This window comes from Scyliorhinus torazame, chromosome 18 (genome assembly GCF_047496885.1).
Source record: "Scyliorhinus torazame isolate Kashiwa2021f chromosome 18, sScyTor2.1, whole genome shotgun sequence".
Lineage (NCBI taxonomy): Eukaryota > Metazoa > Chordata > Chondrichthyes > Carcharhiniformes > Scyliorhinidae > Scyliorhinus > Scyliorhinus torazame.
Genome location: NC_092724.1, coordinates 6,619,197 through 6,644,534, shown reverse-complemented (window position 1 = coordinate 6,644,534; position 25,338 = coordinate 6,619,197). Strand labels below are relative to the sequence as shown.

General features: G+C 42.7%; 1 protein-coding gene across 1 annotated transcript in view; it reads right to left on the bottom strand.

The window, feature by feature from the left end:
- Window positions 1-470: 470 nt before the first annotated feature.
- polrmt (polymerase (RNA) mitochondrial (DNA directed)) overlaps window positions 471-25,338 on the bottom strand; it is a 104,873-nt gene continuing 80,005 nt past the window's right edge. Inside the window, exons 16-21 of the mRNA XM_072482096.1 lie at window positions 22,712-22,764; window positions 13,571-13,669; window positions 8,502-8,574; window positions 6,276-6,367; window positions 6,046-6,119; window positions 471-3,254 (exon numbers count right to left, since the gene is read on the bottom strand). Coding sequence (XP_072338197.1) covers window positions 3,205-3,254; window positions 6,046-6,119; window positions 6,276-6,367; window positions 8,502-8,574; window positions 13,571-13,669; window positions 22,712-22,764 — 441 coding nt within the window. The 3' untranslated portion in view covers window positions 471-3,204. The remainder of the gene's footprint in view (window positions 3,255-6,045; window positions 6,120-6,275; window positions 6,368-8,501; window positions 8,575-13,570; window positions 13,670-22,711; window positions 22,765-25,338) is intronic.

Sequence of the window (25,338 nt, the reverse complement as noted above, 5' to 3'; positions counted from 1 at the left end):
GAATTAGCCAATAGCTAGTGAAAATAAAGACCTTGAATGCACACATTTCCAATTAGTTGCCAAACTACTCAATTGTGAGGCTTTTAGCTGAAAATGACCAAAAGAAGGCTCCGCAATAACGGAGAGATATGCCAATGTCAGTTGGAAACATAGCGGCAGACAAGTTATCGGACTCGTCTTAAGTTGGTTACGTCCCATGCAATTCCGTATTATACCGCTGGTCTCTTGTTGCAATTGTGTTTTGTAAAATTATGATTGAGTAAGGAAGTCATTTAAAAAAAAAAAATTAAATTGAGGGGAAAAAATTTAAAGCATGAAAACGTTGATCACCTTGAAGAACAAGTTACTACTTTCTGGAATGAGACTTTTGTTTCAATTGTTCCCTTTCTGTTCCGCGAAGGTTCAGTAACATTGCAAGAACATACATCTAGTCATTAAAAGATCCTTAACTCATGAAGTACCAACTCAACTTTCTCAAGCAAGTTTAATTTATTTTCAGTGAACTTGCAAGCAATTTCTTAAAACTCTTGAGAAGGTTGATGGCGAGCTCGTTTCTGCCGTCTGCATAAATTGTAGTGATTTGCAACTCTCGGTTTGTCTTTTTGCCGCACTTTGCTGTAATTATAATCTATTAATAATGATACGCATATTAAACTTATTATTTTCTCAGCAAACTCTGGCTAATCTTTGCCATTCTGCCACACACTTACATACATTGTAAGTAGATACATTGGACAGCACGGTAGCACAGTGGTTAGCACTTTTGCTTCACAGCTCCAGGGACCTGGGTTCGATTCCCGGCTTGGGTCACTGACTGTGCGGAGTCTGCACGTTCTCTCCGTGGCTGCCTGGATTTCCTCCAATAAGTCCCGAAAGACGTGCTGTTAGGTGAATTGGACATTCTGAATTCTCCCTCAGTGAACCCGAACAGGCACCGGAGTGTGGCGACTGGGGGCTTTTCACAGTAACTTCATTGCAGTGTTAATGTAAGCCTACTTGTGATGCTAATAAATATATTACATTGTTCATGATTCCAATTCTAACACAGCAGAAGCTCTTACATTCTACAGAGTACATCTTCTCCCAAAAGGTGTATTTCAAACTTGTTGGCCTTGTGCCAAGAACTAGAGGAAGCTTAGTTTATTCATTCAAAGGGATTATTACACGTTAAGAAATTGCAAAACGGGCAGCTTTCTGGAAAGAGTTTATTAACCCCCTTCTGCACTGACTCCAATTACCCGAAATAAAATGTTGAGCTATTTAGACTTTTGCTTGTTTCTAATTCCATGCATCATTTATTGATAGTGAAATTTTGGATAATATTTTAACCTGTATAAAGAGGTCTGACAATGTAATATTTTCCATCATCTAAGGGCATCTGACACATTTTCTTTCTGAAAAGTAATTCAGCAGCAACTGATCAATCCAAATTCAAATACAACAATAATGAAGAAGGCCTCCATTTATAGAGATCTAACAGTTGCCGAACAAGGACAAAGTATTCAGGAAAGCTCAAAGCAAAACAGTTTCTCCAACTGATGCATTGGTAAAATATTTCTGCAATTTTAATTTTATTAACAGGGCGGCACGGCGGCAAGCGCTGCTGCCTCACAGCGCCAGGGAGCCGGGTTCAATTCTGGCCTTGGGTGACTGTGGAGTTTGCACGTTCTCCCCGTGTCTGTGTGAGTTTCCTCCGGGTGCTCTGGTTTCTCTCCACAGTCCGAAGATGTGCAGGTTAGGTGGATTGGCCATGCTAAATTGCCCCCTAGCGTCCAAAAATAAAGATGCTTAGGTTAGATTAAGGGATTATTGGGATAGGGCGGGGGAGTGACCTTGGATGGAGTGCTCTTTCAGAGGGTTGGTGCAAACCCGATGGGCTGAATTGACTCCTTCTGCACTGTAGAGATTCTGTGAACCAGCAGCGACATTTCAGGATATTAACCCTCTGACCAGCATAAACCTACGGAGAAATTTGAATTAAACAATACAGAATTGTTATTCGTAATTTTTCTGATTACAATTATTTATTATAAAAAGTATAATCACGTCAAATTTTCTGTAATCAGACAAATTCCAATGCAGTTCAACAAAGTGAATCATTCAAGTAACAGGCAAAATGAAATTCCTCAATTCCACTTAGCTTTCAGACATGGGGTCACAACAGATTTTCACTAAATTTGTAGAGAAGTGAAAGCTGCATTCATCATATTTTGGTACCAAAGGAAATCCCAACGTATCGTAGGATACCAGCGGAATGAGGTTTCAATAATAAGGACCGTTGTCCTTAAATGAAAAGGAAAACAGCAAGCTGGACAGAGGCAAAGTCCTGTCCAAAGCCCCAATTATTCCGTTATAGGGATTTTCTTCCACTTACTGTCACTTTTCACTCAGCAGAGTTGCTGACTTACAACGATGTTATTAAGGTCGTGGTAACTGTCACGATGAGCTGGTCCTGGCCCTTAAAAGACACGAATGGCTGCTAAAAATAGATTGTAGATTGATTAGAAACAGTTTACTTTTGGAAAATGCTTGCATCGATATTTCTCAAATTAAAAATCGAGATGGGATTGTATTTAGTGCAAAGCAACAACTTTGAAGTGGGAAGGACAGTACGGCTGATCAGGTATTGAATTCATGATGCTGCGACCTTCCGTTTCACACAAGATCCTGTGTCCACAAAGATCAGCCATGATCTCATTGAATGGCGGAGCAGGCTCAAGGGGCCAGATGGCCTACTCCTGTTCCTAGTTCTTATGTCCCGCGGCCCTGAGAACAAACATTTGCAGAACTGGAGTCTCCGTAAAAAGAAAACCCTTGATGAAAGGATGACTGAAAACTGAAATAGAAACTGTGAAATAATAGCTGAATGTTCTTGGTTGCTTTTCCAGTTTACATAGGCATACATAATTAGAAACAAGTTTTCATTTAATTCCTCTAGAATGATGGCGTTACTTTGACCACGCAAGAGCAACTTGATCCTCAGGCAGAAATGGAGTTGAATATTGCCGGTGGTAGTTTATCTCAAATTTTCACTGATCGTGCCATAAGTGTGCAATGATTTATACAGGTCCGTTGTACAAAATTTCACGGAAACAATCATTTCCTTCCCCAGCATAGGTCCGCCGTGTGTCCAGTGAACAGCTGGGGAATTCTGCTGGATTCAAGAGGCAGACACTCTTTGATCATCCCAGCATTCGGACATCTTCAGCTGAAGAAATAGGTAGATTCTTTTACCTTCTCCAGATCAAATTCACCTGAAAGGAAACACAAACCATCAGTGCTGCACAAACAAGTGGGTCAGGAAAGATGAACTGATGCAATTTGGAAACGGAAAATGCACATTTTTCATATCGTTTATTAAACTTTCATTAATCCATATCAGGAAACATTTCTAAAATGATTCAAACATGCAAATAATATGAATACACATTCCAAACTTTTTAATAGTTAATGTTTCATGAATAGAATATGCGAAAGCTTTGAATAAAGTTTTTAAAATGTGTATTAAAGATTAAATGATGCATATCGAGACTTAGTAATTTTAATGAACTGATAATGGCCGGCACGGTGGCTCACTGGTTAGCACTACTACCTCAGTTCGATTCCGGCATTGGGGTTTCCTCCGGGTGCTCTGGTTTCCTCCCACAGTCCAAAGGTGTGCAGGTTAGGTGGATTGGCCGCAATGCATGGGGTTACGGGGATAGGGCGGAGGAGTGGGCCTATGTAGGGTGTTCTGTCGGAGTGTGATGGGCTGAAAGGCCTCCTTCTGCACCGTAGCGATTCTATGGATCATTACTTGAACTGGTCATCTCCAAACAATAGCCTTTTCTCAATTTATGAAATTTGGCAATAAGTGCAGTCATTTCTTCCTCAAGGAAAGTACTATTGATTCAGAAGTGTCACTGAAGTCGATCTCACATTTTCAAACGATTTTAATATCCAGTTTTAGTGGAAAACAAAGTTGAAAATGAGCCATGGTCAGTCACTGATGGTCTTTTATGAATGATGTTTCAAGTATTGATACAGGCATGGTTCCCCAAGCCAAGGTGCTGTTCCTGACCTTGAATTTCAGAATCTCAGCTGGAGGTGAACGTCACAAATGGTTTCTCCCTCTTCCTATCCCACCCAACCTCCCAAAAACAGATACAAAAACTAGGATACAGAGGGGGTGATTCTCTGGCTACGTTGCTCCCAGCGGCTGAGTACCCTCTCTACATTTATCTACAGGGTGTTGAGCAGGGTCCTTCAGGGGCGATAGGGGTCAGGGGGCTTGAGCTGGAGTGCCTCAGGGAGGGGCTCTTTCCCGGGATGGGGGTCGTGTGGCGAGTCTTCCCTCTGTAGCATTGAAAATCTTTGAACTCTCAGATGAAGTTAAAAGCCTTCCCTCTGTAGCCTTCAAACCGTTGATGTCTCTCCCAGATTGTCAATATCAATGATCTGTCAGATGCAAATGAAGATAAAGGTCTTCCCTTTGATGTGTTGGAAAACTTTGAAACACTTTTCTCGCGTTAAATTTCATCCCCCGTTAACATTTTCAACGCGAGCTTACTGAGAAGCCTAAAAGCTTTGAATTGCATTGTTTACATTCAATGTCATTGTCCTTTACTTTTTACAAGCCTTTTGATTGACGGGTCCAGGCTATTACAAAGGCGGGAGTAGCTTTATTCATTTTTATACTTCTTCACATTCCATTAACTCTGAAGTGCTTCCTCTTTTGATCAGGTGGTTTTTAAACTGCAGTTTTTTCATAGAGGCTATTTTTTAAAATCTGAAATCGTACGAGGGAAATGGCGCTCGACTCATCGATCGACAGTTCCAACGCGCCACAGCAAAAAACCGCACCGACCTCTTCAGAAGACAAACATGGGACACAACCGACAGAATACCCTTCGTCGTCCAGTACTTTCCCGGAGCGGATAAACGACATCTTCTTCACAGCCTTCAACACGTCATCGATGAAGATGAACATCTTGCCAAGGTCGTCCCCACAACCCCACTACTTGCCTTCAAACAACCGCGCAACCTCAAACAAACCATGGTTTGCAGCAAACTACACAGCCTTCAGAACAGTGACCACGACACCACACAACCCTGCCATGGCAATCTCTGCAAGACTTGCCAGATCATCGACATGGATACCACCATTACACGCGAGAACACCACCCACCAGGTACGCGGTACATACTTGTGCGACTCGGCCAACGTTGTCTACCTCATACGCTGCAGGAAAGGATGTCCCAAAGCGTGGTACATTGGCGAGACCATGCAGACGCTGCGACAACGAATGAATGGACATCGCGCGACAATCACCAGGCAGGAATGTTCCCTTCCAGTCGGGGAACACTTCAGCATTCAAGGGCATTCAGCCTCTGATCTCCGGGTAAGCATTCTCCAAGGCAGCCTTCAGGACGCGCAACAACGCAGAATCGCCGAGCAGAAGCTTATAGCTAAGTTCCGCACGCGAGTGCGGCCTCAACCGGGACCTGGGATTCATGTTGCATTACATTCATCCCCCACCATCTGGCCTGCGAAATCCTACCAACTGTCCTGGCTTGACACAATTCACACCTCTTTAACCTGGGGTTACCCCATCTCTGGATCTGTAAAGATTTAATCACCTGCTAATGCTCACATTCCAAGCATTGTCTGGCATCTTTGAATCTGTCTATATATATGTTTCTGGAACATACCTCTTCATTCACCTGAGGAAGGAGCAGCGCTCCGAAAGCGAGTGACATCAAAACAAACCTGTTGGACTTTAACCTGGTGTTGTAAGACTTCTTACTATAAATAATAACTACTTATATACGATGGAGGAGGGGAATCACTGCCTACAGGAAAGGGTTTGAGAACAACGAAGTAGTAACTGCTACATTTTTCAGGATTATAGTTATGGGTTATGATTATGTTTCAGGGTTATGGGCCAAATGCAGGCAATTGGGACGGCATGGACAAGTTAGGCCGAAGGGCCTGTTTTCATATGCCCTTCTAATCTAATGCCTGACTTAATTTTCTTCTTCATCTTAAAGTAGTTTTGTTCAGTACCTGTCTCCAGTACTTTAGAAAGCAGCTCCATCATTTTTTTGTAGTCCTGAAGCTTTTTGCTTTTTCGATCAGCACTGCAAAGACAGAAATATTTAGCTGAAACCGATTTGAATGTTAAATAGAAAAGTGCAGACACAGCAAGCATTTTTAATTCATGTTTCTGATTGCTGTAAAGCGCATCTTTAACAGATTATGATTTTTGATAGATTGTGAAGATTGTAGATACTCACGGAATGTTATAGCGATATTTGTTTACGAGAAATTTGGAAAGATCTTGAAGAATGGGTTGGCTGTGCAAGGCTACAAACTGTTCACGGCAAACCTGCAACACGCATGTACAATATTTGTTAAGAAAGCATGCACAAATTTCACCTCACGGGTTAGATGAGATTGGGCTAGGAAGCATCTATGAGGACCAAAAGGCATCAATACAATAACATATGGGTCCATTGTAAGACAGACAAAGGCTAGTTTTAACTGAACTGCATTTCAAGGTTACCTGTAAATCATCTATTCAGGGCAATCATTCCATTGATCACGACACTTAAACAGCAAATTTCCCTAGGATAAGACATGATGTCTTTGATAGGTGCTTTCACAAGTCTCACAGCTAGGTAGAAAAGTCAGACTCAATTTACTGATTTCACATTAAATAATGCATATTCTTGAAATGAAGGGCTAATTAAAAGCATTGCACTATTAATGCATACTGTACAATAGTGCTGCGATACTGACAGCTTTGCATTGATTTTCAGCAGCTTATCAACATAGAAGCACTTATGTAAGAATGCTATCAGGGCATTGATCTAACTCACAACACCAATTTGTATTTATACAGCAGCTTTATGTGGAAAACAGGCCATGGCATTTTACAGAAATGGGGAAGAATAGGTAGTTAAAAGGAATAAAAGAACAAACAACGAGCTGCAATCCATGAATTAGGAGATGGACTAAATGGCTCTTGGGCATGTTTTAAAGGTGAACAGCAATGTAGAAAGTGGACAGGGACTTTGAGTTCCAACAAGTGCAGCTTAGGCATCTGTAACTAACAGGTGAGCATTTCTTATTACTGTCTGCTAGCTCAGCATCATATGTTACAAATGTCCACCTGGTTCGGATATATACATTATCACGGCATCCTAATAATCATTAAAAAAATATATTTTACACCACTCAAAAAACACCTATAATTAGTGTTAAACAAGTGCATTTAACTGAATGCTCTATCTCACTACTTTAGTCAGTATTTCCATTCAGCTGATAACAAAAGACAAATCGTTAAGGTCAGAATACAGGCTTGTACATTTTCAATTGAACATTTGAGTACAAGACCATCTGTTGTTTCACTTACTGAGAAAATTAAAAAAATCCAGTTCTCCTGACTTTCATCAGTAAAGGTGGGCATACTCAGAAGTTTTCAATTATTTTGACTTTACATTTCAGTATACAATTTTTGCTCCCACTCCACTACCACACACTATTCCCAAAGATTATCCATGCTCTCAGGTTGGTGATGACACATTATGGGTTTTTGCACCTGGGATGTTTTGCCTCCAAAACAGTGAAGTTTTGCTAAAACTTTACATGGTTCTAGTTAGACCAAACCTGGAATGCTGTGAACTGTTTTGGTCCCCTTATCTACGGAAAGATACAATGGAATTGGAGGCAGCCCAGAGGAGGTTCACTACATTGATCCCAGGTATATTATGAAGAGAGGTTGAGTAGGTTGAGCCTGTATTCATTGGAGTTTAGAAGAATGAGAGGTGACCATATTGAGACATATAGGATAGTCAGGGGGCTTGACAAGGGAGATGCTGACAGATGTAGGAGCGTCCATGAGCAGAGGACATAATCTCAGAGTAAGGGGTCGCCCATTTAAGACCAAGATGAGGAGAAATTTCTTCTCTCCGAGGGAATGAATCTGTGGAATTCTTTACCGTAGAGGGCTGGGTTGTTAAGTATGTTCAAGGTTTAGAAACACAGATTTTTACTAGTAAGGTAATCAAGGGTATGGTGAGAAGGCGGGAAAGTGGAGTTGAGGATTATCATAAAAATCAGTCTTGGTCTCGCTGAATGGCGGAGCAGACTCGATGGGCCAAATATGGCCTCCTTCTGCAGCTACATCTTATGGTCTTATTTCCTCTGTGCCCAGAAACCACAAAACTCTTAAGCTGATGCATTCATTGGGATAGCAACTCATTCTGCAAATGGTATTTTCTTAAATTCTGATTATGTTGCAAATAAAAGTTAAGAAATTTGCAGGCAAACCTGGAGAGAACACTTAGGATGTTGCAAAACCAATATAGAAAAATTAAGTACCCAGGGCACCCATTCTCACAAAGTATACATTATATAAAATTTATGGAAACAATTACTGTGAAAAGTTTTTCCTTTTGCAACATCCTACTGCGTGCTATTCAATAACAAGTAGAAATAACGGAGAAGAGAATATCTACCTGATTCATGATATCGACTGTATATGCGTGTGTCCAGAAGCAGTCATGGACAGAGACAAATGTTACCCCAGCACTGAAAAGACAAAGTTACAGCAATGAAATCTTCCAATTGCTGCAATGATTTAGGATAAATCCAGTTTAAATTCCATCACCTTTCTATATATATTTAGTTTGTTACCATGCTTTATGACTAAAGCATACTTTAGTATCTAAAACTTTACATTCCTACCCCATCTTCACCCTAAATCAGCACCTCATGAATTCTCTCATCAGCCTTCTGCTCACATTTCAAAAGCTTTGATATTGTAAAATTCCACAGTCCACTTCTTCCCCCTCAGTTCTCCTAATAACTCCACTATCTCCAATGGCATAGTGGCACAGTGGTTAGCACTGCTGCATCGCAGCTTCAGGGACCCGGGTTCGATTCCGGCCTCGGGTGACTGTTTGTGTGGAGTTTGCAGTTTCTCCCCGTTTGTGGGGGTTTCCCCCGGGTGCCCCAGTTTCCTCCCACAGTCCAAAGATGTGCAGGTGAGGTGGATTTTCCGTGACAAATTGTCTACGTTACAGAGATAGGGTGGAGGTGTGGGCCTAGATAGGATGCTCTTTCCAAGGGTTGTTGCAGACGATGGGCTGAATGGACTCCTTCTGCACCCTATGATCCTAACTCAAAAGCCACTATCTGTTCCACTTAATTTGCTTCAAGATCAATGTCTTTAGGCCCTTGTGCTCCCCCGTATTCAAACGATGATCTTGTCTGCACTGTCCATTCTACTTTAGATTAGTGCTTCATGACCACTCCATTGCCAGTCACCGTGCTCCTGCCCCTGTGATCCTCTCCGACGAGCATCTGAGTTTAGCTACCTCCCTCATAAAAACTTAAGTCTTGCCTTTTTCTTTTACTGCCAAATGTTCACATCCTCACTCCTTACTTACTCTTTTGTGTAAGGAGGGTTATGTAAAACCAACCTGCCGTTGACTTCAGCCATATTATGAACATTAACAACTTTGGCATTGGAGCCAGTGAATAGGAAGCTGCAATTCCTAAAATATTTTTAAATAACATTTTTTATTTGGAAAAATAAATTTAGAGTACCCAATTCTTTCTTTTACAATTAAGGGGCAATTTAGCGTGGCCAATCCACCTACCCTGCACATCTTCTTGGGTTGTGGGGGTGAGACCCACGCAGACACGGGGAGAATGTGCAAACTCCACACGGACAGTGACCCGGGGCCTGGATCGAACCCGGGTCCTCAGCGCCGTGAAGCAGCAGTGCAAACCACTGCGCCACCATGTCGCCCATATAAAATACTTAATTTTTAAAAAAAATAATCTTTATTGTCACAAGTAGGCTTACATTAACACTTTAATCAAGTGGACTTTCCTTTTCAACAGCTGTGTTAGGTGTACTAACTGCCCAGGTTGCACACTGTCGCTATCACTTTCCAGTCAAGTTTCAGTTTAATAAAAAACATAAAAACACTGCATTAGACTTAAAAATATTAAAATCTTACAAAATAATGTATCAGAAATAGCTGGTCCTGAATGGACCAAACCACCACCAACACTACCCAACTACATGCACAAATATAATCTCAATTTCCTTTATTTGAAATCTCACAATAGCTTGTCATTATATAAATAGATATGAGCGATAGTATGAAATGACTTCGAACATACCGTGCAGGAGGCCGCCACTCGGCCCATCGAGTCTGCACCGACCCACCTAAGCCCTCACTTCCACCCTATCCCCGTAACCCAACAACCCCTCCCAACCTTTTTGGTCACTAAGGGCAATTTATCATGGCCAATTCACGTAACCTGCACGTCTTTGGACCGTGGGAGGAAACCAGAGCACCCGGAGGAAACCCACGCAGACACGGGGAGAACGTGCAGACTCCGCACAGACAGTGACCCAGCGGGGAATCGGACCTGGGTCCCTTGCGCTGTGAAGGCACAGTGCTAACCACTGTGCTGCACTTGATGTGCAAACAAATGGATTTGACCTGATCTAAAACTATACAAGGCTCTGATGTACCTGAAGCTGACTTCTTAGATTTATTGTCATGTGTACTGAGGTACAGTGAAAAGTATCGTTCTGCGTACAGTCCAAGCAGATCACTCCATACATGAAAACATAGAACATACGATAAATATGTGAGGATAGATAATGAAAATACATAAACACAGACAGCGGATGAAGTATACGGTATGCAGTGCTACAACTGTAGAGAAGATGCGTAGGAAGATCAGTTCAGTCCATAAGATCAGGTCAGACCCAAAGAGGGTCATTCAGGAGTCTGGTAACAGCAAGGAAGAAGCTGTTTTTGGAATCTATTGGTGCATGTTCTCAAACTTTTGTATCTTCAGTCTGAATGAAGAGATTGGAAGAGAGAATAACCCAGGTGGGACGGCTCTTTGATTATGCTGCCCACTTTCCCAAGGCAGCTGGAGGTGTAGAGAGAGTCAATGGATGGGAAGCGGGTTTGTGTGATAGACTGGGCTGTGTTCTATCACGCGAGCCCGCCTCCTTTTATTCTCATTGTTGGTTTCTGAACATGCTGAAGGATAATGAGGCCCTAAAAAGCACACGAGGTTGACTAGAATCAGACCAAGTCTTGCAGGTCATACTTATGAGGCACAGCTGCAAGAGTTAAGACCATTTACTTTGCACAAGGGCAGGTTTAGAAGGGATTACAAAGTTTTTCTTCTAAATAGTTAAGGGAATGGGATACAGGTTATTTGAAATGGATAAGGAATGAAGCCGCAGGGGGCGTACCTATAAAATGTGGGCAAATAATTAGGTTTGACATCAGAAAACATTTTTGCTTGCTGATGGTAACCATCCTTTGGAACAACATGCTGAGTTATGTGCTCTGCATAGTCCTTTAGAAGGATTCTGAAAGTGGACAGTTCCAATTATATGGGTTAAATTTCTAATCAGTTGAGACTGCAATGAGTCATAGGCAACCAGGAACTCCAAGAGTTTGTTTATGGATCTTTTGTGAATTGTCCTAAGTTTCTTGCTGTTTTCTTTTCCGCAGGAAACAGCATTTCTAGGGGGGGCTAGCTGGTCTACGAGATCTACAATCAACTAGATAGAGCCGCTCAATGAGCCTGATAAAAGAGTCTTATGAGCCACTCTTCATTTCAACGCTGCAATGAAGTAAATTCGAAATGCCTGAAAACCACCCTTGAGTTCCACAATATAAGTGACTAATGCCATGGAACATAAAAGCAAATATAATTCAGCTTTATCTGTTCAGAAGTGTAGTCACGTACAAAGTAATTTTACTTTGTTGAAAAATTAAACACGAGCCTTTTAAAATCTCAGTAATACCTTTTTGTTTCTAGAAGTGCTGAAGTATTATTCAGAGAGCTTGAAAACAGTACTTATAGCATACATGTTTCAAAATGATAAGAAAATTAAAGGAGCAAAGTACTTTCTAAAGTATTAAACATGACTGCACATAAACAGCCGGCGCGTACTAATTGAGATGGTCTGGTGGAAGGAAAAAACAAATTAGTACAGATTTGAATACATTACAAAATTGTTTCCAAGCAATCACCTATTGAGAAATGATATCATGAACAGGTAGGTGTCAGTGGTTATTTTATAAAAATGCCCTGGGAACAAGTTGGTTGGAAAAATTACATCAGAAAATAATTTTCAGTTTGCTCTCTGAGCTCATCTAATCTCACTACTGCGTGCCAGAATATCAGATCGAACATTCATAGGTATAGAACCATCCTGTTGATTGTGAAACAAATCTAATTTATTGCATGCTTATTTTACCAGCAGGAATGGGAGGGGAAAGCATTACATTGGGGAGAAGCATAGCCACTATCATCCATCTGATTTCCAACTCCTTGCTGATGAATTCGCCCTCAATAAGGTTTTATATACTTGACTTTTACAGCGGGTTTTAAAAATAATTTGATGCAAGTTAAGATCCGCTGCGTATACAAAATTCTTCTGAGGGAACATGACTGAGAGTTCCTAACAATTTTGTGTTGACCTCTGGACCAAAATGGGCCAAGTTTATTATAATGGAGAACAAAGAAAGGGTCTCAAATATTTAAACTATTTCCCCATGTTGCCACTGTGGCCACCATTACTAATTTAGCACCTTAAACACAAATCTAGGTAGACACGATAGAATTGGTGAAACAATTATGTAACTAGATCGCTTATACCTGTTTTAACATTTTGCTTGTACTTGGCTAAGAACAGGAACAAAATGAAGTATAAATTATCACAGCAGTAGACAATTAAAGGAGACTTAGTAAAAAAATGCAAAGATTTTGAAAATGTAGGAACTTACTAATCCAAAAGCATGATTTAAAGGCTACTTTAAAGAAAGTATCATATAGAGAAAGTATGTAATAATAATAATCTTTATTGTCACAAGTAGGCTTACATTAACACTGCAATGAAGTTACTGTGAAAAGCCCCTCGTCGCCACACTCCGCCGCCTGTGGGTACACTGAGGGAAATTCAGAATGTCCAAATTACCTAACAGCACATCTTTTGGGAGTTGTGTGAGGAAACTGGAGCACCTGCAGGAAACCCATGCAGGCACGGGGAGAACGTGCAGACTCCACACAGACACTGACCCAAGCCAGGAATCGAAGCTGGGAGCCTGGAGCTGTGAAGCAACAGTGCTAACCACTGTGCTACCATGCTGCCACTATAAATAAAGCACAACATCCTAAGGAAGAATATATTTTGTCAGTGATTATTTAAAACCTTAAAAATAAAAATAACGGGCAGCACGGTGGTGCAGTGGTTAGCACTGCTGCCTCACAGCGCTGAGGACCCGGGTTCGATCCGGGCTCTGAATCACTATGTGTGGGGTTTGCACATTCTCCCCATGTCTGCGTGGGTCTCACCCCCACAGCCCAAAGATGTGCAGGGTAGGTGGATTGGCCACATTAAATTGCCCCTTCATTAGAAAAAAAAAGAACTGGGTACTCGAAATTTATCAAAAAAATAAATAAAAATCATGGGGACAATCGTTTAGTTGTGATGAGGTTCAAATTGCAGTATGGCTATCAGTCAATAGCTTACCTGTAGCAATAGAGTGCCGTTAGCATCATGTGAGTTGAGTCAAGAGAATGAATGAAATTTGGTGCAAAAGCATTCTTCTGCTTGACTGTGTCAGGTCGTCTGCAGTAAACAGAAAATGCAAGGTCAGAGTTTTCTGGAGCACCATCCACTGGGGGTTTTGGAACATGCAGGTGAATCACTACTCCATATAATAGTGGTTTTAGATTACACAAAGTACCAAACATCATTACCAATACAATTCAATGAGAATCACACAGACTCAAAAACAGCTTCTTCCCCATTGTCACCAGACTCCTAACTGACCCTCTTATGGACTGACCTCATTAACACTACACCCTGTATGCTTCATCTGATGCTGGTGCTTATGTAGTTACATTGTATATGTTGTGTTGCCCTATTATGTATTTTCTTTTATTTCCTTTTCATGTATTTAATGTTCTGTTGAGCTGCTCGCAGAAAAATACTTTTCACTGTACCTCGGTACACACGACAATAAACAAATCCAATCCAATGATCCATAATATAATAAAAGTCATCTTATGACATTCCTATCCACAAGGTTACTTCCTGGGTGCATTTTTAAAAATGAAAATATTTATAGTGGCGCATGTCAAACAAATTAATATTTTTAAATAGCATAATTAATTGCAAACCAATATCAACATTTCACTGTCACATTCCACCACTTAGCCAATCAGCCCATTTCACCCTCAGTCTTGACAAAACCCAGGTACCCTTCCTATGTGGTTTGGGAGGGTAGGCGAGACCATAAAGTCACCTAGATAAAGTCACCTAGATGCTGTCAAGCCTTAGAACTGCAGAAAGATGCAGTCATCACCTACTTGCCAAAGCCAAGATTGATCCGAACCAAATACAGTTTCTCTCCAATACCAACAATTCTGGGAACGGTTCTTGCAGATTGTAAGGTAGCAAATGTAACCGACTATTTAAAGAAGGAGGGAGAAAGAAAACGGACCTGTTAGCCTGACATTAATAGGAGGGTAAATGCTAGAATCTATTATAAAGGATGGGATTATTGGACACTTCGAAAGCAATAGCAGGATTGGGCAGAGTCGACATGTACTTATGACTGGGGAAACATGTTTGACAAACCTGTTGGGAGTTTTCGGAGGATGTAACAAGCAGAATAGATAAGGGGAAACCAGTCACAATGGTGGGCGCGATTCTCCACACCCACGCCGAAGTGGCCGCGCCGTCGAGGTTCACGATGGCGCGCAACGGCCCCGGTCCCGAACGGTTCAGGCACTGACAATGGGCCAGGATCGGGGCCGCGTCATCTACACGCACCGGGCCTCGTCGCCCGCGTAAAAGCGGCGCCGCATAGATGACGCGGCCGGCGCCGCATAACGGGCGTCATCCGCGCATGCGCGGGTTGGCCGGCGCCAACCCGCGCATGCGTGGTTGCCGTCCTCTCTAAGTCCGCCCCGCAAGAAGATGGCGGACGGATCTTGCAGGGCCGCGGAAGGAAGGAGGTCCTCCTTCAGAGAAGACGGCCCCACGATCGGTGGGCACCGATCGCGGGCCACCCCACATCTGAGGTACCCTCCGGTGCAGGATCCCCCCTCGCCCCCCCCCCAGCGTTCACGCACTGCTCACGACTGCAGAGACCAGGTGTGGACGGCGCCGGGGGGGAACCCGCTGTTTTGGCCTGGCCGCTCGGCCCATCTGGGCCTCAGAATCCGGCGATTCTCCGGCCTGCGAAACTCGACCGGGTCGTTCCCGCCGCTTGGGAGAATCGCAGGAGGGCGTCAGACCGGCGTCCCGGGAAATTTTGGCGGCCCTGGCGATTCTCCCAACCGGCGTGGGAGTGGAGAATCGCGCCCGGTGTCTTTGGATTTTCAGAAGGCTTTCAATAAGGTCCTACACAGGGGGTGGTTAGTAAGCAAAATTGGAGCACATGGGATGATGGGTGAAGGAGAAAAAGTGTTGTGAGGGAATTCCAACGCTTAGAGTCTAGGCGTGACCACCAATGGTAGAAAACTCACAAACCAGTGATGCTCAAGAGGCCAGGATTAATTAAAGCAGAATGATTTATACATCCAATATTAATCAATAGTGCCAATAAAATATTGTGCATTACATGCCAAAACTGGGGTATTGTTGTAAGATGGCACATTCTCTGACTCACCCGGATCAATATCATTCTATAAATAACTGTTGAAATTTTGTCATCTTAACATTTAACAATACTTTTTTTGCATTGTCGCTTTCAACTCGGCACATTAATTTAGAGATAAAATGTTAACACTATTGCAATAACCATGTGCTCTGAGGGAACACCAACATAATATTTTTTTAAAAATGTCAAAAGAATAAAAATGCCTGAAAAAAATAAACTGGACAAGGTGTCCATACAAATAGAGTATAACAGGTCATTTTAGCTTTCATTACTCAGATGAAAGAGAATGGAAGGCAGCAAAGGTTGCAGTTTACAGGTGACAGTGTTGAGTACTGTGATATTAGATTGATTCACTGCTGCAAGGGATCAAAAACTGTAAAACAGACCAAGGGCTTAAGGGATCAAAGGACTGGAATGAACTCAAGGTAGATGCGAAGGAAAGAGTAGCAAATCATAGCGAACGCATGGGACAAGATCGGCAAGTAAAAAAATAAATGAGTACACTATAAATAAAAGCTTTTTCCATATTAGTGCAAGTCATTAGTGCGTCGGTTTCGCCCCCCCAACCCAAAGATGTGCAGGGTAGGTGCATTGGCCACGCTAAATTGCCCCTTAATTGGAAAAAATGAATTGGGTACTCTAAATTTATATATTTTTTAAATTAACACAGCCGCTTAACAAGACATGTTAAAGAAGCTAAGGTTAAGTGGGTGGGCAAAGATCTGGCAAATACAGTATAATATGGGCAAATGTGAAATTGTCCATTTTGCCAGGAAGAAAAAAAACCTGATTATCTAAATGGTAAGAGATTGAAGAGCTCCAAGGTGCAGATGGATCCGGGCATCCTAGTGCATGAATCAGAAAAGGCTAGTATGCAGGGACAGCAAGTAATTAGAAAAGCCAATAGAATGTAATTGTCTACTGCAAGGAAAATTATTACAAAAGTAGGGAGATTATGCTTCAGTTGTACAGTGCATTGGTGAGACCACATCTGGAGTATTGCGTATTGGAGGGTTTTTCAAAATGTGGGTCGCGACCTGTATGTGTGGGTCGTGGGCAGGTGTCAGGAGGGTCACGGGGTGATTGGTCTTGGCTTTCCTGCAGCGGTCCCAATTGCAGGAGAAGCGCCCAACAGCCGCTACCTGCTGGCAAGCAAGGCAAGAGGGCTGTGAAGATGGATCATTTTGTTACATGAAAGAGATGGCCAGACACAAATAGGCAGAGTACCTTTTGGCTAGGAACTCGCTGCTCAGGAAGATCCAAGGCAAGACAGAGTAGTACTAGTGTTAGCTCTGTACAGAGCTCCATGGCTTTTGATTAATGGTCTGCAAAGAAGAAATTTAACTTGGGAACAAAGCAGTATATAGATGATTTCTTGAGGTATGGTTTTGCTAATTGTGCTAATGCAAATAAAGATGCAAAGCCTATGTGTGTTATATGCAGGGAAGTACTGGCAAATGAGAAAAGTTTCAGATTTTGAAAGAGAAGTGCTGGTGAAAAATTCCTTTTGAGGTTGAGACCCAGAGTCAGTTATTAACTGAGAGCTGACTCCAAATGTAAAGACTACCCTGCTGTATCTGACCTTTGACAGCACATTAGAAACACGGCAAAAGCCTGTGGGCTGTCAGCATTATGGAGTAGCAGCTCCCAAGAGTATCTAGTGCAGAGTAAAACAGGCATTTTGTTGGTATTGCCTTTCACGATGACCAACATGTGTGAGGTTTAATTTTCCGTTTTCATGAAGATGAAGACGACACAAAGGAACTGCCTGTATTCTGCATCAGATATGTGCATTGCCCTCTCCTTTTTTACCTGCTTGAAGAGAGATGTGAGGACCAAGCAGGCTCCCCTTTCACATTAAAGGTAAGCGAACATAGCATGGGTCGCAAAGGTCGGCAAAAATGAATCACAGGAAAAGAAAATTGGAGAAACACTGGCGTGCAGTATTGGTCTCCTTATTCAAGGGAAGATGTAAATGTCTGAGCAGTTCACAGAAGGTTTACTCGACTAATACCAGGAATGGGCGGGTTATCTTATGTGGAAATTCGGAGAGGTTAGGTTTGTATCCACTAGAGGTTTGAACAGCAAGAGGGGACTTGATCGAAACCTTTAAGATCCTGAGGGGTACTGACAGGTTGGATGGGGAGCGGATATTTTCTCTTGTTGGAGAATCTAGAATTGGGGGTCACCGTTTAAGAATAAGGGCCATTTAAGATGGAGATGAGGAGAAATTCTTGGAGGGTCACTGATCTCTGGAACTCTCCTCCTTCAAAGGTATTGGAAGCAGAATCTTTGAATAAGGTTGAGCTAGATAAATTCTTGATTACCAGGGGGTGAAAGATTGTCGGAGGTAGACAGGAATGTTGGGTTGAGGTTACAATCAGAGCAGCCTTGAACGTATTGAATGGCGGAGCACGGTTGAGGAGCCGAGTGGCCTACTCCTGTTCCTAATTGGAATATTTGTATGTCAACATTCCTTTTCTTTGCCTAGCTTTAAAGTTTGCCCAGCATGTGTGAAAAACACAGCATTGGACAATCATTGAAAAGCCAGCAGTTTCTGATTTGTTTGTTCAAATGATTGACACTAAATTTATTATTTTTCTGCTTTTATTATTGTCTGGCGGTTGAATAAGCTCTTTTTCTTCATTCTTGGGGTGTGGGTGGGTCACATTCGCAAAATTGACATCTATTGTCAGTTTTGCTACCTTCGAAAATGATGCTGCCTTTTTCTTTAACCAAGGTTTGCCTAAATCTGTGGTTGCAGAGCACTCAACCGGGTTCAACTCATTTCCCGCATCTCTGCCTTCCCTTCCCTCCCAGAACCATTATAGGGTCCTGACTTTCCCATCCCACCAGTTTTTGCATTCAAAGGATCATCCTCCACTATTTCTGCCAACAGCATGATGCCACCATGAAACACCTCATACTCTCACCACCTCTATCACCCACAACTCCTCATCCCCCTTCCCACGGCACATTCCCTTGAAATCACAGAAGGTGCAATACCTGCCCCCTTTACCTCCCTTCCCCTTTACCTCACTTCTCAATGTTCAAGGTCCCAGGTTCTCCTTTCAGGTGAAGCAAGTCCAAAGACGTGCAGGTTAGGTGGATTGGCCATGCTAAATTGCCCTTAGTGTCCAAAAAGGTTAGGTGGGGTTATTGGGTTACGGGGATAGGGTGGACGTAAGGGCTTAAGTGGGTCGGTGCAGACTCGATGGGCCGAATGGCCTCCTTCTGTACTGTATGTTCTATGTTAACTTTAATCATCAATATGGACCAACAACACTCGATCTTTATATGGTATAGTGAACACAAGGTGAAAGAATTAACAAAACATTATCATTAAGGAATTATGTTCATCCACATGGTTTTTGCTAATAATAATGTTCATTCAATGTTAGTATTATTTATAATTCCATGCAGTTTAAAAAAAACACAAAATAGTTTAATGCAAACACAATAAAAGTGCCATTCTTTCAGGAGGACAACTTAATAAAACTCTCATGAATGCATTAGTGATGGACAACTGTGTGATACCAACAATCAGGTGAAAATGAGCAAGGATTTAATCCTACTAAATTGTGTAAAAACAAAACATATCAAATTCACATTGTAGTTTGTAATATTTCATTTCGCACACACTATATGTGCAATGTCCGTTCATCCATTGACGCAGCGTCTGCATGGTCTCGCCAATGTACCATGCCTTGGGACATCTTTTCCTGCAGCATATGAGGTAGACAACGTTGGCCGAGTCGCACGAGTATGTACCGCGTACCTGGTGGGTGGTGTTCTCACATGTAATGGTGGTATCAATGTCGATGATCTGGCACATCTTGCAGAGATTGCCACGGCAGGGTTGTGTGGTGTCGCTGTTCTCCTGAAAGTTTGGTAGTTGGCTGCAAACAATGGTCTGTTTGAGGTTGTGCGGTTGTTTGAAGGCAAGTAGTGGGGGTGTGGGGATGACCTTGGCAAGATGCTCGTCTTCATCGATGAAGTGTTGAAGGCTGCGAAGATGATGTTGTAGTTTCTCCGCTTCAGGGGAGTACTGGACGACGAGAGGTACTCTTGTCGGTTGTGTCCCGTGTGTCTTCTGAGGAGGTTGGTGCACTTTTTTGCTGTGGCACGTTGGAACTGTCGATCGATGAGTCGAGCGCCGTATCCCGTTCGTACGAGAGCATCTTTCAGCATCTGTAGATGTCTGTTGCATTCCTCCTCGTCTGAGCAGATCTTATAAACTCTCACTACGATTATTACCAATTTGCAGTCAATTAGGGCTGTTTTGTACCTTAATGCCAGAAGACAGAATTTACTCCCCCACCAATTTGAGTTTGATTGAAAGTCAAGTTTGAGGTAAAAGTAGTGAAATCATTGTTTCACTTGCTTAACTGGGAGTCAGGAGCAACCAAACCAAAGACATTGACCACAGAATGAGACAAAGATACAGAAAATGCCGTAAATTTCTTGATTCTCACCTCTGTCTTCCGACAAAGAAATAATAACAGCACTAAGTGAGAATAATTATTCAAGTTTAACCTTGTGCTGTCATATTGTCACTTTTACAGATGACTTTGTTGAAAATTCTAAATGTATGAGAACATTAAGCTACAGCAATCTAACAGAGATGTCACATTGCTAAAATGATATAATTTTGCTGCTACGGCTCCAGGACAGCATGGTTAGTGCGAGGAGGAGATGCCTGCAGAATCAGAATGACAGAATGATTTTGGCAGAGTATACCTTATTATTCTGACATAATTCTCTTTCAGCCGAAATGATCTAAAACGTGACCAGAAGCAAGGAAGACTTCAATTCAAAATGCCAAGAAAAAGAAACAAAGATTTGAAACTTCATTTCACTGCCACATGGCAATGTTCTATCATACATACAATGTGGTGGGAGCTGCAAGCATGTAGAAATCTAGGCTTTATTAACCCTTTTCAGACAAGGTCAGCTAAGGATTTTGTTGCTGATCACATGAAAAGAGCAAATTTGTGCAAGAGAAATCAACATTTTACTCCTTAACACAGCAGATGTAAATATTAATATTGTTCAATGTATTAGAACAAACAAAGAACAAAGAAATGTACAGCACAGGAACAGGCCCTTCGGCCCTCCAAGCCCGTGCCGACCATACTGCCCGACTAAACTACAATCTTCTACACTTCCTGGGTCCGTATCCTTCTATTCCCATCCTATTCATATATTTGTCAAGATGCCCCTTAAATGTCCCTATCGTCCCTGCCTCCACTACCTCCTCCGGTAGTGAGTTCCAGGCACCCACTACCCTCTGCGTAAAAAACTTGCCTCGTACATCTACTCTAAACTTTGCCCCTCTCACCTTAAACCTATGCCCCCTAGTAATTGACCCCTCTACCCTGGGGAAAAGCCTCTGACTATCCACTCTGTCTATGCCCCTCATAATTTTGTATACCTCTATCAGGTCGCCCCTCAACCTCCTTCGTTCCAGTGAGAACAAACCGAGTTTATTCAATCGCTCCTCATAGCTTAAATTCCTTTAAAAGTCATAGTTAGTCACCTTCCTCTTTACTGAACTTTGGCCTAGTACCTTATGTGATTCAGTGCCACACTTTGTTTAAAGTGCTCCTGTGAAGCTTCTTGGGGTGTTTTAGCACATTAAAGGCACTATATACGTTATTGGTATCATTTGACGTCTTCAGTAACTCTTAGTAGCAATGTTTCTAAACCCCCAAAAGAGGAACTGAAAGCACACAGCATTTTTGAAGTTGCCTGTAGCTGTCAATCAGAACAAAGGATGTTTATAAATGTTGCTGTCAGGAGCAATGGGGGGTGGGGGTGTACTTCAAATGTATTCAACCTAGAAGGGAAAGATAAATAAACAAAACCCTTCCTGCTGTGCATAAACCATTAAGTTGTCAATCAAAGGTGAGTTAAAGATACTGGCCCATGAAACTAATAATAACCTCTATTATTGTCACAAGTAGGCTTGCATTAACACTGCAATGATGTTACTGTGAAAATCCCCTAGTCGCCACATTCCGGCACCTGTTCGGGTACACAGAGGGAGAATTCAGAATGTCCAATTCACCTAACAAGCACGTCGATTTTCATTTCATTTCATTTTCTTTCGGGACTTGTGGAAGGAAACCGGAGCACCCGGAGGAAACCCACACCGAAACTGAATGAAAACAAAGCATTTCAAAAGGCTCTCAGGGGATTTCAAAGCTTTTCAAAGGTTTTGAGCGTTCTAACAAGGCTCAGAGACTTCAAAAAGTTAAAAGCATGGGGCTGAGTGAACAGATGTGGAAAAGGGAAAGTATTCGATGTTTCTTGGCTTATATTCGCAATGAGCTCTTTGATCTGCTCATCAGCTGTCAAGCAGAGCAGTTCAAAGTGAGCAGGCACCTCAAAGCTTTCACAGGACACAGACAAGGATGATGATGATTTTGATTAGAGAGAGCTGACTGAAATCACAATACCAAAAGTGATCTTCAGGTTTCCCAGGGCTAGAAGGGGCTGTCCAGCCACGGGACCCCCAGCCCGAGTCCACCCAATCCCCAGGACCCTAGGGGACCCTCCCTGTGTAGCCTGGCAGTGGTAGAGAGGCACATGCGCAATGGACTTACCTCCTTGACCCTCTCAGAATCCATTGTGCCAGGTCTGCGCTTATCAAGACCTACACCAAAGCTTGTCCAGCTGGAAAGGGGGGGGGGAAGGAGCACAGCGGGAGAGCTTAGCATTGGAGTTCAAGCACCCTAATAATATGGAAACTAGGGGTTTTGAATAATCATCGGCTTCCTGCCCCTTTGGGCGGGAAGCCAACTTTGGCCGACGGGACAGATGCAGACCCGCTATGGGTCAGCTGCCTGGCACCGATCCCTGTTTTGGGCCAATGTGGGATTCTCCGCCCAATAGGGATTCCTGATTTCAGTAAGGGAACGGCGAATCCTGGCCAAGATCTCTAATTTCTATAGCTATACTACATTGACAATTTCAAACACAACTTAAGAAATACTTACTGACTAGCATCATGGCTTATTTGTAAATTCAAATTCTGAAGATTGCTTCTGAGCTGTAAAAGAATGAATAAACAAAGATTCACTATTTTATTTTTAAAATCTTGGTAATTTCCAGATTATATAACAATTACATTGTATTAACTGGAATTTCAATGTTTTATATATGTCATGAACCTATTTTTGTATTTAAAATACTGTCAAAGACTAGTGTTTAATGCATACATTAAATTATGTAAATTGGTAAGCATCATAGAAGCAAATTTGAAATTTTGTATTTTCACATGCAACTCATGGCGGCACAGTAGCACAGTGGTTAGCACTGTTGCTTCACAGCACCAGGGACCCAAGTCGATTCCTGGCTTGGGTCACTGCCTGTGCGGAGTCTGCACGTTCTCTGTGTCTGCGTGGGTTTCCTCTGGGTGCTCCGGTTTCCTCCCACAAGGCCCGAAAGACGTGCTGTTAGGTGAAGTGGACATTTTGAATTCTCCCTCCGTGTACCCGAACAGGTGCCGGAATGTGGTGACTAGGGGCTTTTCACAGTAACTTCATTGCAGTGTTAATGTAAGCCTACTTGTGGCGCTAATAAAGATTAGTAACTCAGAATTTAAACCAGTATGTGAAAAATCGGTCTGCATCGCAAATGTGTTCAATTATATATTCCACTATTCCAGCTGGGATCTAACCAGCGTTTTATACAGCTCCAGCATAACCTCTTATATTCAAAGGCAGGAATCCCATAGGCCTTCTTAATAATAATCTTTATTGCCACAAGTAGGCTTACATTAACACTGCAATGAAGTTACTGTGAAAATCACCTACCACCTTCAGAGATGGTAATTCAGAATGGCCATTCGGATGAAGTACTGGAGAAGAACCATAGTCAAGTAGGTCAATGATTTAGAAGAAAGAACATAATTGGGAGATTGAGATGAGGGGCTGGGTAGTTGAAAAATTAAATGGTTTCCATTAATTGTGCATGTTTGAATTTTTCTATGTTGTTGCACAATTACTAATAACCCGTGAGACAAATGTTTGTATCTTAATTGCTGTGGGCAAGACTTGTTTATTCTACTGACTTCACTCTCAAACATTTTCAAACATACATTATCCCCTCATTTATTTCCTTTGACAGACTTGTGCTTAGGTGTCAAAGTGTCTCATCACTTCACAATATTTATTTCCGAAATACACTATCAAAAATCTACAAAAGTTAGTCGACATTGGTGTAGTCATTCGTGTCTAGCCAACTTTTTATATTTATTCTAGCCTATTCCTCTTAAAAAGAGTCACCTTCAAGAGATTATAATCAGTCAATATTCTAAAAATAGATGTTCTTAAATTTCAAATGTAAATAAAGGTTTTCTTTTAAAATAGGTCATCAGTTGATTTCCTATCAGATTCTGATGCAATGCCAAAACAATGCAATCGTGAAGTGTTTTGTTGCTGTCTTCAGTGACTAAGAATAATGTTCAAGCAGCAATAAAAGGCCACCTTTTCGCAGCAATATTGCATTGGCTTTCATGTTTCTATGTCGGAATTCATGCATGATAAAGCACGTTTTTGACCGGAAGTGGTCGACAGCCATGAAAGATGAGATTTTCAGTGCAATTATGTTATTCCATTGCTTTGTTTTACAATTCTAAAGTAATAAATACTTTCTCACTGTGTATTAAGGCAACCATAGACAGTGCTGTGCAACCATTTCTTTTATAACTCTCTTTCCATCTAATCCTTAAAAAGGAAACCAAGCTGTACAATTTGCATAGAGCTGAAAAGTTCAGCATCACAGCTCTATTTCGGTTTTCCTGAATGGGAAAATTTGCTTTCTGTAATAATGGACTTCACAGAAACATGCAACACGGAAGGAAGGATGCTGTTCAGTCACCATGTCTGTGTTATAGCATTTCAAAACTAATCCCATTGCTTGTGGGCGGTATTCTTCCCCCCCCCACCCCCGCCAGGTGGGAGAATCGCCGGGGCGCCGTGCGAGTCACGCCACGCCGCCCCAAAACCTGCACGCGATTATCTCTCCCCCCACCCCCGAAACCAGCGCCGCAAGAATCATGCCGGGCCGCTCGGAGAATCTCCGCAAACGGCGAGTGCCGATTCTCCGGCCCGGATGGGCCGAGTGGCAGGCAGAAAGAATGACAGTCCCACCGGTGCCATTCACCCCTGGTCGCTGCCGGTGGGAACGCTGAGGTGGCGGCCTGTGGGGGGGGGGCTTCTTCACCAGGGAGGGGCCTCCGATGGGGTCTGGCCCGCGATCGGGGCCCACCGATCGGCGTGCCGGCCTCCCCCCACCCCCAGGCCTACTTGCTGGCGCGGCCGGCCACTGAACACCGATCCATGTTGGGTCGGGGTCGGCGCGCGTATGAAGTTCCCTGCGCACGATGGCGCGGCATGCGTAGGATTGACCTGCCCCAACTGCGCATGCACAGGTTGGCGCAGTGCCCGTTTGGCGCCGCGTAAGGAGGCTGAAGCAGTGTGAACCGCTCCAGTGCAGTGCTGGCCCCCTATGGGGGCCACAATAGGTCGTGCCAGGGCCCTGTTCGCGCCGTTGTGAAACGCGACGGCGTTCACGATGGCGCAAACACTTGGCCTCATTATCGGAGAATCTCACCCCTTGT